The sequence below is a fragment of the Psammomys obesus genome, unplaced genomic scaffold (genome assembly GCF_907164565.1).
Source record: "Psammomys obesus unplaced genomic scaffold, mPsaObe1.curated_primary_1811, whole genome shotgun sequence".
Lineage (NCBI taxonomy): Eukaryota > Metazoa > Chordata > Mammalia > Rodentia > Muridae > Psammomys > Psammomys obesus.
In genome coordinates this window covers 534,512-553,164 of record NW_026596110.1, presented here as the reverse complement: position 1 = coordinate 553,164, position 18,653 = coordinate 534,512, and the positions used below count along the sequence as shown (strand labels likewise).

At 37.7% G+C, this 18,653-nt stretch overlaps 1 protein-coding gene across 4 annotated transcripts in view; it reads right to left on the bottom strand.

The window, feature by feature from the left end:
- Positions 1-18,653, bottom strand: part of Grm1 (glutamate metabotropic receptor 1) — a 607,848-nt gene that overhangs the window by 212,494 nt on the left and 376,701 nt on the right. For all 4 annotated transcript variants that reach the window (XM_055629123.1, XM_055629124.1, XM_055629122.1 and 1 more), the window contains exon 4: positions 10,213-10,448. In XM_055629123.1, coding sequence (XP_055485098.1) covers positions 10,213-10,448 — 236 coding nt within the window. The remainder of the gene's footprint in view (positions 1-10,212; positions 10,449-18,653) is intronic.

Below are 18,653 nucleotides of genomic sequence, written 5' to 3'. Positions count from 1 at the left end.
TGCTGAGGAAACGAATGCAGACAGGAAGGCTTATGCAATGTACAATTATATTGCCTTAATAAAATTGAAAATCAGAATAAAAGAACAAATGTGGCAGGACTCAAATAGCCATACCCATCCTGAGAGAATTATCACTTCTTATTTATTTCTTACTTCTGTGGTGGTGGGGAATGAACCTAGGCCTGAAGCATATCAGGCAAGGACATCACCACTGAGTTATGTCTCTGGTTACGTCTTATAGTGTCTGAAATTAGGACTTTAGTTCACATTAATTTCAACAGCAGCAGACAAGTAAAAGACATTAAATAATTTATGTTGTGAGAATCAGATGTAGCCCATGGCAGTTCAGTGTCCAAGTGGGTTCCATAGTAATGGGAAGAGGGACTGCCTCTGACATAAACTGATTGGCCTGCTCTTTGATCACCTCCCCCTGAGAATTATCACACCTTACATTCTATAGGACAGTTGCCCCATGTGCAGCCACCTGAGACTATGATAAATATATATTAGCCAATCATGCTAGAAATCTTTAGAACAGCCATGGCTTTTAAACATGAGAACTCCTACCCTCTAAATTGTTCATAACACATTCTGGACTACATGAGATAGTATTCTAGTTTATGAATATGTAACTTGTTTATTAAGAAGAATAATTAAGCTAGTTAACAAATCTATTTGTGGTTTTAGCCAAATTCTGGTAATAATTGTGGTGTGTGGACAGTCTCTAGGTAACTAGTTGTAGAAATGTGCGAGTGTGCACTAGTTTACCCAAGAATACACAACTGTGAATTTAAGTTCCTGGAAAAGATAAAATAAGAATTCACTGTGGCAATATATAATTTTCTTCTTTATACCTCAAGTCTGTATAGTTGTGTAAACTGAATGGAAGGCTGAAGTACAGCTCATCAGTAATACTCTTGCCCAGCAAGCATGAGACCCTGGGTTCCATCCCCAGCCCTGTAAATATAGACAAATCAATAATAAACAGATATTTTAAAAACCATAATATCCATACATTAACTTTTATGATTTGGGGGTAACAAAACATGTATGTTTCTTTAAGTTAATCATCAAGAGACAAAAAATCATGCACATGGAAAGGACACATGTATGAGGGTGAGAGGATTTGCTAGGGCAGAAGGGTGATAAAGTGAAGTAAGAATAATTATACATCCATACATGCATCATATGCATGTATGGAATTGTGAAAGAGTAATTATATTAAATAAAATTCTAACATGGAATAAAGTATAAACTGACACCAGATAACTTGAATAGTCCAAGGAGAACTTGTCTCATTGTTGTGTGAGCCAGCTCAACCTCTCTGGGGTTGTAGCTCAATAGAAAAAGAAGTTTGGAAGGTTGGCAGTTGACTTTGGACAACATTCAGATCACCAACTGGCCTGTCAATGTCACTGAGTTTTATGTAAGGATCTCCCAGAAAAAAATCTGCAACCTGGGTTCCCATAACAAAATTACATCTCTGTAGCCACATACACTAATACTTCGAGTTCTCTATTGTGACAGACATGTCAGTGTCAAGGTAAAAGCCTGAGCTTGCTTAATTAGCACAGCAGGAAGCGACATCTACACACATGCACACACTCTTCTTGACTGTGCTTGAGTCTTGATGCTATCTCAAAAAGGGATTATACCATCCATAAATATGTGTTTGTACTTTATTTTGTTGTAAAGTTCAGAAAACATTTTTCTATGCTTTGAGTTCAAAGGAATAAAATCACAAAGTGCGTTGTCTTTTCTGCTGCAAAAACCTGTGGTAGCTTCGTGGTGCATCTCCATGAAACATTCATGCAAATTTATATTATACTTCATACACACTACATAAATATATAGAGCTTTCATCTCTATATATCTATGAAACTGGCTTCAATGTTATTGACAAACGACATAAACTTTTCACTTCCTGTATTATTCTCATCCATTTGAGATTCCTGAATATCAAATGAGCTTCATACTTCTATAATAAACATGCAGGCATACTTAAAAAGTAGCATTAGCATAAAGAAGAGGAATTAACCTTTCCAGATTATTGATAGCTACATTTCTGTCATTGATTTTATATTTCTGGTGTTTTTTAAATTTTTAAATATTTTTAAGACTATATTGCTGTTAGTTTCCATAGAAACCTTTATTAAGCACTATTTCAAATTTTTCAATGTAAACAGAGTTTGCATACATTAGATTGCTGATTTGAAGACTAAGGGTATTGAACTAAGGCTGAGTGATTTGGAAATCACTGAGACTAATTAAAAAGTGCTTTATGCAAAGTCCACATCACTGCTTAATTAGTTGACTACATCAAGGGATTTGAAGATGTGTTGGAAAAGCACTAAGTAACATAGCCTAACTTCTGAAATGTTAATGATTGTGAGGACAGTGGAAAGAGTGACATTATTCAAGTCAGTCATTCTCATGCAGCAAGCAACTTCACCATGGAAGGGATTTGTATCACATTTGCAGTGGTATGAGCACTTTGTGGATACTTGCAAGCAGGGATCTGGGCTAGAATGTACCTGTGAATGAATTACACTTCTGTTAATTGATGGATGACCTAACTTATCTTCAGAATCTCAGGTTCAACAACTGTAACATAATAATAATATCTACCACACATGGATGCTTAGTGAATTGAATGCAATAATGCTTTGCAAGGAAATAATAAACCTGAAAATACAGTTGTCTCCTGCTCACCTCAAGGGAATAGATTCAGGACAACACCCTCTAGACACACTAAAGCCTAAGGAGAGTCAGGTCTTTTGCATAAGATGGAGGAAATTTGCAATATAAAATAAGCATATCCTCCTATATGTTAATATTAAGTCTCCAGATTAGCTATAATGTTGAAAACAGTTTACATTCTACGATAGAGTTACATGGTTAAAGATAATTACAAGGGAGAAATCTGTATATAGTATTGATGCAACATTTCTCAAGTAGTTTCATCCCACATTTGGTTGAACATGCAAATGTGGAACCCATGAGTAGAGGAGTTGACTGTACTTACACAAATCCAAGTTTTAGTGCTTAGTGTCATGTCTAACCAGAGAAAGACAGCAATATTGATCATCTCACAGAAATACAGAGCATTAACTACATTCAAAGGTAGGAAAACTAGAAAAAACAAACATATAATTCTCAATCACCTATACACTGTGCTAAAAGACATTTACTTTTCATTACTATAGATGCTCTTACATATATTTTTTTCTGATTTTAAAAACAATGCACTACCAGGTGTGGTGGCACACACCATTAGTCCCAGAATTCAAGAGGCAGAGGCAGGTGGATCTCTGTGAGGTTGAGGCCAGTCTGGTCCATATAATTACATAGTGAATTCCAGGCCAGTTGGAAGTACATAGAAACCCTGGCTCAAAAATTAAAAAAAAATAGAAGAAAGGGAAAGTAAAAGAAACATGCTTGTAATACTTATTTGATGTAATTTATCTACCCACTAATAATTACTGTTAAATTTTTGGAATATTTTAATCTTTTAATATAATTTTAAGTCATATACTTGTTATATATATTGTATTTCTCACTTTGTATATCTGAAGTTCTGGAACATCAAAAAATAAGCAAAATGCTTTAGTGAAATAACCAAAAAATCTTTTAAATGCAAACTTTTTCATTTTAGAAACTTTTCTTGAGTTTTGTTTCCAGAAGTAGAACTAATTTTCCAGAAGTTCACTCAGAAGATATGAGAATTTCTTAAGCTTTTGGAAATAAAATGTTTCAATAAAGTGTAATTAATAAAATAAAATTAAATTAAATTAAATTAAAAAAAGTTTCAAAAGTCAACTCCCAGCAGCACTGCATGAGATACTTAGTGTTTTTTTCAGTTTTGATTGCATTGTGACAATCACAGTGTGTTCATTAAGCAGGATTACACTTCCTATGCTTTTGATATTGCAGCTTGGCTTCATAACCCCCATTTAGTAGCTCTGTAATATTCTTTCCCATAATTATTTAGGCATTCTTATCTTATTGTTAGACATTTAGGATGCTTCTACTTTTTCTTATTAAAAAAAGAAGACAAGGATTTTCTTGGCTGTTTCTCTTACTGTTTTTAGATTGTTCCTTTATAATAGATTCCTAAACATGTACTTACTAAACTAAAAGCAATAAAAGATTGGGCTTTCTTAGAAACACATATTATAATTATGAGTTAGGGCAATGCATTAATTAAGTGCATAAGTTTACTGGACCCACTAAGTCCTCAGCCTCTTTTTATTTTTATTATTTTTTAAGTAATTAATTTATTTTTATTTTATTTTTATTAATTACAGTTTATTCACTTTATATCCCAGCTGTAGCATCCTCCCCTATCTCCTCCCAATCTCATTCTCCCTCCCTCTTCTTCTCCTATGCCCCTCCCCCAGTCCAATGATAGGGTAGGTCCTCCTCCTCTTTCATTTTACCCTAGCCTATTAGGTTTTATCAGGACTGGCTGCATTGTCTTCCTGTGTGGATTGATAAGGCTGCTCTACCTTCAGGTGGAGGTGATCAAAGAGCTAGCCCATGAATTCATGTCAGAGATGGTCCCTGTTCCTACTATTGGGGAACCCTCTTGGACTCAGCCTTTTTTAAGTCTACTCCATTTATAGTCATTACTTTGTTTCTTTTTCTCTTTTCATTTTCATTCCTACCAATTGGAAACAAATGAGAACAACAGTTTTTTAATTTAGTGTACATTTGTATTTGTCTATTGTCCAAGGTATAATGAAATAATTTGGTGGTGATGTTTCTGACTTAAATTTGTGACTTGTATGGTATTGATGGCTACTCCTGTGCTACAATACAATTGTCCCCTCCAAATACACATTGAATTTTAGTTATAACTGATGGTGTTAAGAAAATGGACCTTTTAGATTTTCAGACCAGATGTTGGCATGCCTTTAATCCCAGCACTGGGAAGGCAGAGGCAGAAGAATCTCTGTGAGTTCAAGGCCAGCCAAAGCTATACAGAGAAACCTTGACTCAAAAAAATAAAGAAAAAGATAGTAAAAGAAAAGCAAAGAAAGAAAGAAGCAAAGAGAGAGAGAGAGAGAGAGAGAGAGAGAGAGAGAGAGAGAAACTGGATCTTCAGGAGACTTTAAGAAAAGGTTATTGCCTATATTGCAAAAGAGGGTTGATAAAAGGCATTAAGGTCAGCCTGCTTGTTCCTTACACCATGCACAGGGTGATGTAGCTCACAGAGAGGGATTGGATGTACTACTTGTAGACTTCCAGCCTCTAGAACAATGAAAAAAATGAACATTGCTCACTGGAAATTTGCACCAATTCTAGTATTCTATAGCAAAAAAAACCAACAACAACAAAAACAGCATATTTTTTTTTTAATCTGGTAAGCTAGTATTTCAAGACTCCTGGCAAGAAGAGTTGCACCATAGTGGCTTGGAGACTGTCATTAGTTTTTTACACTGTACTACTTTAAATAATAAGTTTGCTTTATTATTAGTTTGTCAATTTTGTAGAGTTTCCACTTTGGGCTAACTTGTCATGTAATGAAGATCAGAGAAAACTATCCAAATTCACTTTCATCCACATTAGTGTGGTCTGCGAGCTGTGAGAGGTCCTAATTTACTTTTATCCATTGTGTCCTAAGGTATAACATCTCTTTTTCCTTTTTGGAAGTTTGGCCCAAATTCACAACCCTGAAGATGAACCAAAGCTGACTGTCAATCAGGGTTGAAAATATTATGTCTGTCCATTGCTGCTCTACATCTGTTCTTGGAAACAAGCTGGCTTAGAATTCATGCTAGAATTTTAGGTGGTCCTACCACCCCAGTTTTTCTCTACTTCTTAAATCTCAACTAACCTTAAACATATTATTTCCAAGCTCAACCTTCTTGGGCCTTAACCTACTCCCATCACGCGTCTTGGAACCCTGTTTCCACAGTATGAAACCTTCCTCCAGAAAAGACACAGCATTTATCAGAAGGAGGCAAGTCCTCTGTTGAAAATCTCTGAGATCAGCCAATCTGCAGTCTACTCCAGCCCAAGGACATGAGCCATGTCCAATCCAGAGCAACAAAACCTCCCAAGTGACCCCTAGAATTACAAACTAAACAAATTATCATTATTTGGGCCACCAAGTCTTAGTGGTGGCTTGTTATGAAGGTGTACTATAATAGCAGATAACTGATGAACGTTCTCTATAACCTTGAAGTCTTTGACCCAGACAGAACAATAGTTTAATTCAATTAAGGAGCAGAACTCCCCAGCGTAGGGAACAAGTCCGTGCATTTTTTTTCTCTTGAGAGGAATGATACAATATTACACAGGAATCTCACAGAACAAAATCAAATATTTGTATAGTTCCTGCTGTAAAGAGGATTTTTTTTTCATCTAAGACAGTGAAGCCACACTACTTAGGAATTCTGGTATGCACAGAAGTGAAGTTGAGAATGGAACCCATTTACAGTCATGTGTTAATTGGGCAATGCCGAGATCTATGGGGTTTGTTGTTTTGTGGAAATGTATATCAAAGTTTAGCTGGAAGAATAAATTTCTCTGGCCTTGTGTGTGTATCTAGATACTGTAATTTCTCAAGTGTTATTGTCACATAGAGATGAAGCTCTGACAATAATTTCATGCAATAAGCACAGAATTCATTTGCTGCCTATTTCCTATTTTTGCTAGCATTGTTAATTTGTCCTTTTAGGATTTTTGTTATTTTAAAATTGTGTGTATGTGTGTGTGCTTGCAAGAGCTGGAGTTACAAATGGGTCCTTTACAAGAACAATATGCTCTCTAAACTGCTCCAGTTTCCTAAGATTTATTTTTTTATATTTATGTGAATTTATGTGAGTATATGCACATGCACATTCTGATGCTCATACCTATTCTTTTTGTTCATTTGTATGGAGGCCAAAAGAGGGTATTAAGTGTCTTATCTCATCATTTCTACCTATTTCTATCCAGGCAGGGTCTCCTTTAATTAGGTTGGAAGCCAGAAAACTTCAGTGATCTCACTGAAGATCCCACTCAGAGCTTGAGTTGTGATCATTTGTAGGGGTACTCAGTTTATAATTTGAATTCTGGAATTTGAACTTTGGTCTTCACAATTGCAGAAAAAGTGTCTTAACTGCTGAATGTCAAGCCTCAATTTGTCTTTGTTTGTTTGTTTGTTTTTGAGACACAGTTTTTCTGTATATCTCTTGTTCTGTAACTCATTTTGCAGACCAGAATGGCCTCAAACTCACAGAGATTCACCTGCTTCTGCCTTGCAAGCACTGAGATTAAAGGTGTGTGATTTGTCTTATTTTTAAGACAGTGTCTCACTATGTAGCCCAAGCTGGCTTTAAACTCTCAATCTTTCTGCCTCAGATTACTGAATGCTGGAATTAGAAGCCTGAGCCTTTATGGTACGTTCCTTCTTGACACAGTTAATTAGCACTATCAAATATAACAGACACATGTGCCCTAAACAAGCTTAAATTAAAATTAACTAAAGGCAAATGAAACTTATTTTTTGTTCCTCTGTCTCACAAGTCATTGTTATGTGTCAATAGCCACATGTGGCTAGAAGCAACCCTTAGTGAACACCAAAGAGAGAGAAGATTTCCACTACTGTACAAAGCTCTACTTCTCAGCACTGTTCTATACTGTGTTCTAGTCTACTGACACGATAAATGCAAATTTAATTTTCTTCCTAGTTATTTTAAAGTAATTCACAAGTTAGTATTTAGTATGACTTGTTGAATACTCTGACTGAAGTTGACAACTACAAGTCTATCCACTTTTTTTGTTTGTTTTTTAAATTAATTAATTTATTTAATTGTGTATTACAATTTATTCACTTTGTATCCTGGCTGTATCCCCCTCCCTCTATAACTATGCTTTTTTAAATTTTTTTAATAATGTTTATTTTTTTTATATTAATCATAGGTTATTTACTTTGTATCCCAGCAGTAGCTCCCTCCCAATCCTACCCTCCCTCCCTCATCTCCTCTCTGCCCCTTTCCACAGAGGAGGACATGTCAGCCAGACCTGAAGATACCTGATAAGCTAGGGTCAGATGGAAGGGGAAGAGGACCTCCCCTATCAGTGGACTTGGAAAGGGTTCAGGGAGTCGATCTACTTTTATTGTGTGATCCCAAACTGACAGATTCCTGTCATTTCTGAAGGTCTTGTTCAGTGATATCCAGCTCCTCAAAGTAGAATCTATTGGCAGTCTGTCAGCCAATCTCTTTAGCTCATTCAGGATCAACTCAGAAGTGATTCTCCATATTCTCCCCATTGCTGTGGTCTAGTCCCCATACTCTCAGCTGCACTGTCAGGACCTCCTCAGTAATTCCTTTTGTTGGGTCCTTCTCTCTTTCCTCCATGCTTGTCTCATTGGTTCCAACAACCTGGGCTTCGCTGCTGACCTACCAGGCTAGTGTTTGTTCTTATTTTCATGTGCTCTTCCTTCTTCTAGGGAAGTTTGTGCCTAATGTTAACACAAGTGACACCCCCCCCACTTTCACATCTGTAGCTATCTTCCAAGTGAAGGTTTTTCTGCTTGTCCTTTCTAAATTGTAATTCTCCCATTCCATTGGTTCTTACCTTTGCCATAGCTCATATGATCACACCCTTCCTCTGCTGCTGCTGAGCTTCTCCTTCTCTACTGTTGTTCCTTCTCCACCTTCCTCCTCAGTCTCTTCTTCAGTCTAACTTCTTAAATTAAGTTGTAAAGCCCTTCCATGTAGTAGGTATTTACTAAACATTTATTAATTGAAAGAAATATATTTTATATTAAAATAATATTCTTCAGCCTTTCTTTTAAAGACAAGAAAAGCATTTCCATAACTTAAGAAAATGTAAGTTAAATGATTCTTTAGTTAGGAATAGCCTAAGCATTCAGAGATTCAAGACCTGTCTTCGTGGATGTTAAAAAGTAAGTAAGTAAGAAAGCATTTCTTATAACAGTGAAAGGTAATACAGCATTAGGTGCCAATTAAAAAGATTCAGGCATTGTTCTAACTGAGAGACACGGGCACTAATTCTATTGTTTCTGTTTACTACAGAAAAGTACTGCCACTGGCCATCCTAAATATATTGGGTATGTAAATTAGGAAGTGCTGAGACAATTTACAGGACTTATGGAGTTATTACCCTCCATGAGTCTATTTTAGAAAAAAGAAAAGTCAAATGTTAGACCTGCCTTACTCTTTACATATATCACCATTATAAAATGTTCTTACACCAAATATAAGCATTTATTAAAAATAGACTATTCCATGTAATAAATATAGTTGTTAGCCTGTCTTGTAAAAACTCATTGTATTGGGTTATTTACCTGTTTCACTTTGATTTATCCCAAGAGAATACATGCTTACAGGTTATGCCTCATAGATGATACCCTTTTGTCTCCAATTGCTTTTATGTACAAATTCTATACATGCATGTGATATGAATAATTAATTTCTGTGCTGTTCTAATTATCTGCTAGCCTAAACCCAGAAAACCCACACCTTTGTTAGGCAATAAAATGAGGCCATTCGTCGAGTACAATCCATCATTGTGGGAAAATCCTTATGCTATATCAGCTTGGTATCAACAATTGACTTGGAGTGGCACTATGACAGGGCAGAGACAATTTATTTGCTTCTGCCTCATAGATCATACTGGACAATGACAGGAGGCAGCAATATCTTTATGCAAAAATGATAATTCCCTTAATAGCTGAAGTGATATGGAATGTAAGGTAAGTAATCCCTAGGGTCCACCAAGCCCTACAGGAAAGACATGCTACCATTCCTGCTGTCTTGAGTGAGCAGTGCTCAAGCAGCAGCCTTCTAGCTGTAAGCTACCATCTCGCTGACATACAAAATCTTGGCTCCTGTGCCCACAAACATCATATTGGTTGTGTAGCCTAAGATCATGCCACCCACACCTCTCCTGACCCATATATTAGAGCAGTCACAGAGGAAAGGACCAAATAAATGTCGCATATATGTGCCTGTGGCTACCAACACCTCTTCTCTCTAGCTCAAATACTAGATGTCTGATTGTTCTGTTTGCTTGTCATTTACTTTATTAGCTCTTTCTGTGGAGACCAGCCTTCTTAAAGTACATGAACATAAATTTATGGTGGGAGGGGAATATATACATTCATTTTATTTAAGCTATGTTATAAGCTAAGCTTTTATTTTTCCCCATTTAGATCCTGTTCCCTTAACAGCTTGTTACTTTATCAACAGTTACCTGTGCAGATTTTTTTGAAGTTGGGGTTTTCTAAGAGATGTCCAGGTAGGCGACACTGGAAGCGATGTTGCCAGAATTCAGGGAACCAAGGGTTTCTCGTGTTGGTGTCCAGCCTCAGCTTTAGGAAGTAGTCATCAAATGACCTAACCTCTGGAGACTGGAGCTTTATCGTGATTCCTCCATTGGCTTCAACCTCATAGCCTTCAATAACTTCATCTCTGTCTGCCCAGCCGTCACTAAAACAATATAGGGATCAGGGTAAAGAAAGAAGACAATGTCTCACAAATGAGTTTAAAAAAAATATCAACAAGCAAAGCTATCCAGAGAAGTTAAAGTCTAATTTAAGGCACTATAACCACCTGTTAGTGGGGGTCCCTTTTATGAGGAAGGAGCAAGCTATGGAAAGAAAACCTCCTGCTTCTCTATCTGCATAGGAAAAAGTATGATAACAATGATGATATTATCAGAAGCTACAGATAAAGTTCACTGAGCCATTCTTAGTCAGAAGATTTTTTTGTTAATCACTTTCATGAACAGATGAAATACTTTTCAGAAATTACACAAAGTTTTGTTGGGTCTAGGCAATCTGGCTCCCATCTCTAGTTCTCCTAATGCTAAATAATAAAAACATCTCATAATCACTGTCCACACCAGATACAATAAAGCCCAAGTGTTCTGGTTCTTCATAAGAAGTATGCAGTGCATGAGGAGAACCCTGCAGGTGGTCTTCTCAGTGAAACAAACTGTGAAGAGGTGAGAATGAAAAACCAGAAAGATTTATGTTTAACTTATGGCCTTACCAAAAAACAAGCCAAAAAAAATTGTTAAAAAATTATAACAATTGTAATGTTTTCTGTCCAGTACCTCATCTTGGGGTTAACCCCTGAAAGCTGACCCCATGTCAGCTATAGCAAATGGATGTGACTCATTTTATAAAATTTAAAAAATTAAAATTTATTGATGTAACAATTAATACCTGTACAAGATTTATTTTTGCTACCTTGCATTCTAGAGAAGCTGCATGCCATATTATAGATCATTCTTTGGCTGCATTAGCTGTTCTTGGATTGCCACACCAAATTAAGACTGATAATGGAACAGCTTATACCAACAAGCCCTTTCAATTATTTTTTTGTAAAAAATTAAATATTAAGCATGTAACAGGTATTCCTTATAATCCTATGGGCTAAGTCATGGTTAAACATGCCCATGCCACCATTAAGGTATATTTACAAAAGACAAAAAAGATGAATTATGTCCTCCTTGTTCATCCAGAGCTCAATTTAAATTTTTTAACTTAGGACAAACATGGCAAATCTGCAGCTAAACATTTTTGGCACCCTAAAACCTCCATGGTTAAATGGAGGGATCCCTTGAATAATACAAGTCATGGACCCGACCGCATTTTAATTTGGGGACGAGGATATGTTTGTGGTTTTTTTGCAGGTTAAAGAGGCTGCTTGATGGTTGCCAGAGAGACTGGTGCAACAAGTGGATTACTTCAAGGTACAAGATCATTCTCCAAGTGACGATATTGCTGATCCTGCTGCAGCTGATTCATCCAGTGAAGGCTAAATTATACTTTTAGGCCTTAGATTGTGTAAATCTCCCTCTTGTTCTCCCTGTACATGTTAGCACACCTTTGTTTGGCTGGTCTGGTACTATTCACCTTTGTTATTGCCAGATGTGTCCACTTAGCTCAACAGCGCCAAGCTAGATTTAATGCCATTGAAACAGCAGCATGCTGTGACTCCCTCGCCCCAGGTAAGGGCTTGGCTTGCCCAGCTCAAATGTCAGCTTTAACCTCTCCTTTCCTGTGTGATGGGCCGGTTAATCAATGATGGGTGATCGGATATTTACCAACCTAAGACACGGAAATCCCCCTATAAGCGGTATTCTCCCATGACAGGAAGATATTTATCAGGAATCACACCCACCTAAGACAGGCACGGTCCCTTTGTTTTAATTCGAAAGGGAGGAATTGTGGCTTCCTTTTTGGAGTTAATGGCACATTTGGAGTTAATGGCATCTGAGCAGTGGAATTCAGCCTCTCGGCTTTGGCTATTTTCCAAAGTCCAGTTTCTAATAAACTGACCTTGGTGGTCCTACAGCGGACTGCTCTGACCCTGAGAAACTCTGTGCACTCATAGTAACCAGACACCAGGCTCTCTGTAACCTTGAGTGAGCTCTCCTATCTTTTGACCAAGTAAAGCTCCTACATGAGAAACTGCTTGTACTTTTTTGCCTAGTTAAGTGTTAACCTGATGTCCATTAAATCGACACCTGAATCAGCATGTAGACTTGGTGTCCTTCTCTGTGTCGCTCTCTCTCTCTCTCTCTCTCTCTCTCTCTCTCTCAACCCCAGCCCTCTCTCAGGTGGTATTCAGGTGTCACTGCTGGCCGGTGACAAAGCTGTACATCTTTGCCATTTGAAAAATAATCCTGCAGGTTTAACAACCCTGGTCTTGCTGGAGATCTGTAGGTGCAAGGATCTTTGTGTGCTGTGTTCTCAACAAATGCAATTTCAACATTATAATCAAAACATTACAAGGGGTTGTATGTTGTGAAGTAACATTAATTTAGAAGTGTTTGCTCCTGGGAAATTATTCTCATTTGGCTTCCACAGAAGTGCCCAGAATATTTTCTCAGTGCTTTCCCCAAATAATAACATCTATGGAAAAACATCTCACTTTCAAATATAAAAGAGTCATCCTACTCACTAAGCGGAAGCCACTGATATTTCATCTACAGGGTTGGGTTTTTAAAGTGTGCTCATCTTCTAGGACATTCTCATCTTCCATGAGTATCTAGAAAATTCAAGTGTTTATATGAGCTAGGCTAAGATGGTGTCACTGAAATATGGTACCAAAAGCTGAGCACACCATAAGATGTCCCTTTTAATTAATTAATTAATTAATTATCTTTACATCCCAATTGAACTTCCCCTTCCTCCTCTCTTCTGAGTTCCTCTCCTTCCCTAACCCTCCCATGTACCCCCTGCCTTTCCCTCAGAGAAAGGAAGACCTCTCATGGATATAAACCTGCCTTGGCATATCAAGATGTAGCAGGACTGTGTGCATTTTCTTCTATTGAGGGTAAACAAGGCAGTTCAATTAAGGGAACAGGATCCAAAGACAGACAACAGAGTCAGAGACAGACTATGTGCTCTTGCTGTTAGAGGTCCCACATGAGGAACAAGCTGTACATCTGTTACATAAGTGTAGGGAGCCTAGGTATGTCCCATGGATGTTTTTTAGTTGGTGGTTCAGTTTCTGTGGGCCCCTATGGGCCCAGGTTAAGTTGATTTTTATAGGTTTTCTTGTAGTGTCCTTGACCTCTCTGGCTCTTTCAATCCTTCCTCTCCCTCTTGCATAAGATTATCCAAGCTCTGCCTAATGTTTGACTGTGGGTCTCTGTTTCCATAAGCTGCTGGGTGAAGCCTGTCAGATATCAGTTATGGTAGGCTCCTGTCTGCAAGTACAGAAAAATATTAATAGTATCGGGTGGGCACTTATAGCATGGACTCAAGTTGGGCCAGTCATTCATTGGCTATTTCCTCACTTCCTGCTCCCTCTTTATCATTTACCCTTTAATAGGCACAAATAAATTGTGAGTTCATGGCTTTGTGGCTGGATTGCTATCCTCATCCCTCCACTGAAAGTCTTGCCAAGTTACAGGAGGTGACTATTTCTTTTATTATTATTTTTTCTTTATTAATTACACTTTATTCACTTTGTATCCTCCCCGTGGTTCCCTCCCTCCTCCCATCCCAATCCCTCCCTTCCTTCCTCCACCTTTTGCATGCATGCCCCTCCCCAAGTTCACCTATAGAGGAGGACCTCTTTTCCTTCCTTCTGATCCTAGTCAATTAGGTCTCATCAGGAGTGGCTGAGTTGTCTTCTTCTGTGGCCTGATAATGCTGCTTCCCCCTCAGGGGGAGGTAATTAAAGAGCAGGCCAATCAGTTCATGTCAGAGACAGTCCATCTTCTTATTACAATGGAACCCACTTGGATACTGAACTGCCATGGGCTATATCTGTGCAGGGGTCTTAGGTTATCTCCATGCATAGTCCTTGGTTGGAATAGCAGTCTCAGGCAAGACCTCTGTGCTCAGATTTTTTGGTTCAGTTTCTCTCCTTGTGGAGTTCCTGTCCTCTCCAGATCTTACTGTTTCTCATTTCTTTCCTAAGATTCCCTGCACTCTGCCCAAAGGTTGCCCATAAGTCTCAGCATCTACATTGATTGTTTGCAGGGCAGAGCTTTTCAGAGGTCCTATGTAAGGCTCCTGACTTGTTCCCTCTTTTCTCCTTCTTCTGATGTCCAGCCTCTTTGCCTTTCTGGATAGGAATTGAGCAGGAGGTGACTATTTCATGTTCCGTATCTCCTATTAGCTAAGTTCACCCTTATAGATTCTAGAAGCTCCCATTATTCTAGATTTGTAGCTTGTCCCAGAGGTACTCCCCTACCACTAATTCCAGTTCTCTCTCCCTCTATCTGCCACATACTTAATCCCTTCTGTTCCAAGTTCCACCCTCTCTCACACCCAGTTCCCTCCCCCCATCTGCTTCAGATGTCTATTTTATTTTCCCTTCTGAGTGATAGTCAAACACTCTCCCTTGAGCCATCCTTGTTACTTAGCTTTTTTGTGTCTATGGATTGTAGTATGCTTATCCTGTACTTTATGGCTAAAATCCACTGATAAGTGAGTATATACCATGTTGGTCTTTCTGGGTCTGGATTATCTCACTCAGGATAATCTTTTCTAGTTCCATATATTTGTCTGTAAATTTCATAATGTTATTGTTTTAATAAGTAATATTAATAAGTAATGAGTAATATTCCATTGTATAAATGTGCCATATTTTATCCATTCTTTAGTTGAGGGACATCTAGGTTATTTCCAGTTTCTGGCTATTACAAATATAGCTTCTATGAACATACTTGAGCAAGTGTTCTTGTGGAACATCTTTAGGGTTTATGCTCAGGAGTGGTATAGCTGTGTTTTGAGGTAGAACTATTACCAGTTTTCTGAGAAATTGCCAAATTGTTTTGCAAATTGGTTGTACAAGTTTTCACTCCCACCAGCAATGGAGGAGTGTTCTCAGTACTCCATATCATTGCCAGCATGAGCTGTCTGATAGGTGTAAGATGAAATAACAGAACTGTTTTGATTTGCATTTCTCTGATGAGACGTCAAGCATTTCTTTAAGTGCTTCTTGGCCATTAGAGATTCCTCTGTTGAGAATTCTCTTTATCTCTGTATTCTATTTTTTAACAGGACTGTTTGGTTTGTTGCTGTTTAATTTATTGAGTTCTTTATATATTTCAGATATCATCCCTCTGTTAAATCTAAGATTGCTAAAGATCTGTTCCCAATCTATAGGCTGCCATTTGTACTATTGATGGTATCCTTTGTCTTGCAGAAACTTTTCAATTTTTTTCATGAGGTCCCATTTATTGTTTAACTTGTTTATCTTAGTTTGTTTATTGTTTAGCTTAGTGTTCAGGAAATTGTCTCCTGTGCTGATGTAGTCAAGGTTCTTCCCCACTTCCTCTTCTATCAGATTTAGTGTATCTGGTTTTATGCTGAAGTCTTTAAGACATTTGGATTTAAATTTTGTGCAAGATGATAAATGTAGATCTATTTTACTTCTTCTATATGCAAAAATCCAGTTAGACCAGCACCATTTACTGAAGATGCTTTCTTTGTTCCATTGTATAGTTTTGGCTTCTTTGTCAAAAATCAAGTGTCAGTAGGTTTTGTGTGTGTGTGTTTACTTCTGTGTCTTCAATTTTATTTTATTGATCAACCAGTGAATTTCTATGCCAATATCATGCAGTTTTTATTACTATTGCTCTGTAGAACAGCTTGAAGTCAGGGATGGAGTTTTCTCCAGAAGTTCTTTTATTGTACAGTAATGTTTTAGCTATCTTGAGTTTTTTGTTTTTCCATATGAAATTGAGAATTGTTCCTTCAAGGTTTGTAAAGACTTGTGTTGGAATTTTTATAAGACTTTCATTGAATCTGTAGATTGATTCTCATAAAATGACCATTACAAAAAAATGTACTTAATTCAAGATTATTATGATATGTGAAAGACACTGAACTCAACTGGACAGAAACAAAAGAAATTAGGTTTTTAAGTGCCAAGAGAAACACTGGGAAAATACTGTAGGGCAGCAATGGGAGGTTAGTCTTGATGACTAGGCCATCTGGATTTGTTTATTTTCACTTATATAAATTAGTTTATAACTTCTCATAGAAACTGGGAAGCAAAGTTCTACATACATTTCAAAAAGATCCTCTCAGACCCAGAAAGAAGGATATCCTAAGGTTATAAAAACTGGCAAGCAGTTGAGAGATTTACATCTCAAAGAGGCAACAAAATAATATACAAGTACAAGTTTGCCAAAATAATGTGTGACTAAAGGAAGTCGGGACCTGCCACAAAGCTTAGTAAATCTAATGGGCATGTTAAGACCATCTTGGCCATAGAGTAGATTTGTCCCTAAGCACAGACACACAGTGTGGCTCCCTGAAGTTAATAAAATGTAATGATATAGTCTCTGCTATAGAAAGTGTCTTGTATGATTTTAAGGGAGCTGGGTTGAATGCATTTACCTGAAGACAGCTCACCTTTAATACCTGGGAAAATGTGTTATCTCCTTCACTGAGCTAATTGGTTCAGTTCCTCTCTAGAGCTTCCTAGTGAACCACTGTGAGCTAAGTTTTCTACAGATCTAGTTGTGATAGAGAATAGGACAGAAAATCTGCTGCTGAATTTAAAGAACTTTAATACAACCTTTGGTTGTATCCTAACCAAACCAGAGCATGTCAACATGTTTCTACACCACAAGGGGAGATACTTCCTAGCCCTGCACACACTTCTTTCTTTTAGGTGCATTTACATCATGGTCATCATGATGCTTGTCTTTAGCTGAGAAGAAGATACATTATTTCTTGCCTACTTTTTTATCACATATTTCTGTTATATATTTAAAGGTAATTTAAATAAAAAGGTTTTTAAATATAAAACCACATATTTAACAAGAATTACAAATCCTATGAGGTTAAGAATTACAAATCCTATGAGGTTAAGCATCACCATGAGGGCCAGCTTGGGAGAGCAGTATGGTATGCCTGTGTGTGTGTGTGTGTGTGTGTGTGTGAAAGAGAGAGAGAGAGAGAGAGAGAGAGAGAGAGAGAAAGAGTGGTGTGTTAATCTGATTGGCCTGCTCTTTGATCACCTCCCCCTGAGGGGGGAGCAGCCTTACCAGGCCACAGAAGATGACAATGCAGCCACTCCTGATGTGATCTGATAGACTAAGATCAGAAGGAAGGAGAAGAGGACCTCCCCTATCAGTGGACTTGGGGAAGGGCATGCATGAAGAAGGGAGGGATCAGGAGGGGAGGAGGGAGGCACTTATGGGAAGATACAAAGTGAATAAAGTGTAATTAATAATAAAATAAATAAATGAGGAGGTGTGTATGAGTATGTGTCTGTGTGTCTCTCTGTGTGTGGGTGTGGGCGTATGTCTATATGTGTGTCTTTGTGTATCTATATTTCTATCTTTCTTTGTTTATGTGTGTGTTAGTATGTGACTGTATATATATATCTCTCTTTCTGTGTATGTTTGTGTGTTTATATATGAGTCTATGTCTCTATGAGTGTGTTTATATGTTTGTGAGTGTGTGACTCCCTGTGTGGGGGTGTGGACTTCTGTAAGAAGGTTATATCTGACCTAAGGAGTCAGCATTAGTCAGGTAAAGAGTGAGGAGAGAGGCCAGTGTTCTCTGGAAGAGACAGTCTACGCAGCTGGAGCAAGGGAGTGTGGCATACAGACGACTTATTCACCTTTCTTTTCGTTCAATCTACTAGAAAAGGCATACTCTTTAAATGCACATTGAATTAATTGTCTGCTGAAAATAAATGCAAATCATGAAGAAAGGCAATAGGAATACATTAACTTCATACTAATAATTCATATTTACATCTTCACTACATCCACAACATCAAAAGATTTGAACCATATTTCATGTCATGTTCAAAAGCAGAGCAAATTGAAACCAGTTAGACCTTCCAGGACTTCTACCTAGAGTTAAGATTTGAATTAAAGGAGAAGATCGAAAATGGCAATGCCAATCATGCACTGTATCTAATCAGTAGGACAGCAGTGATTGCATAGCAACCTACAAACCAAAATGTGGGCCCCCAAACACCAGCACTTGTGTTTCCCAGGTTAGAAGAGAATCCATGGTAAGGGAAATAAGCAGATTTAACCTCAGGTCATCCAGAAAAGTTCCTGGGTTCCTGTTGGCTCTTCATTTCATCTCTAGCCATTCTCATACATCCTGTGAATACCTTCTGAGTACCAGGGCCAGGCTCCAACCTCAGGCCTCCTGTCACCTGGGAGCTAGAGAAATAACCCAAGACACTGCT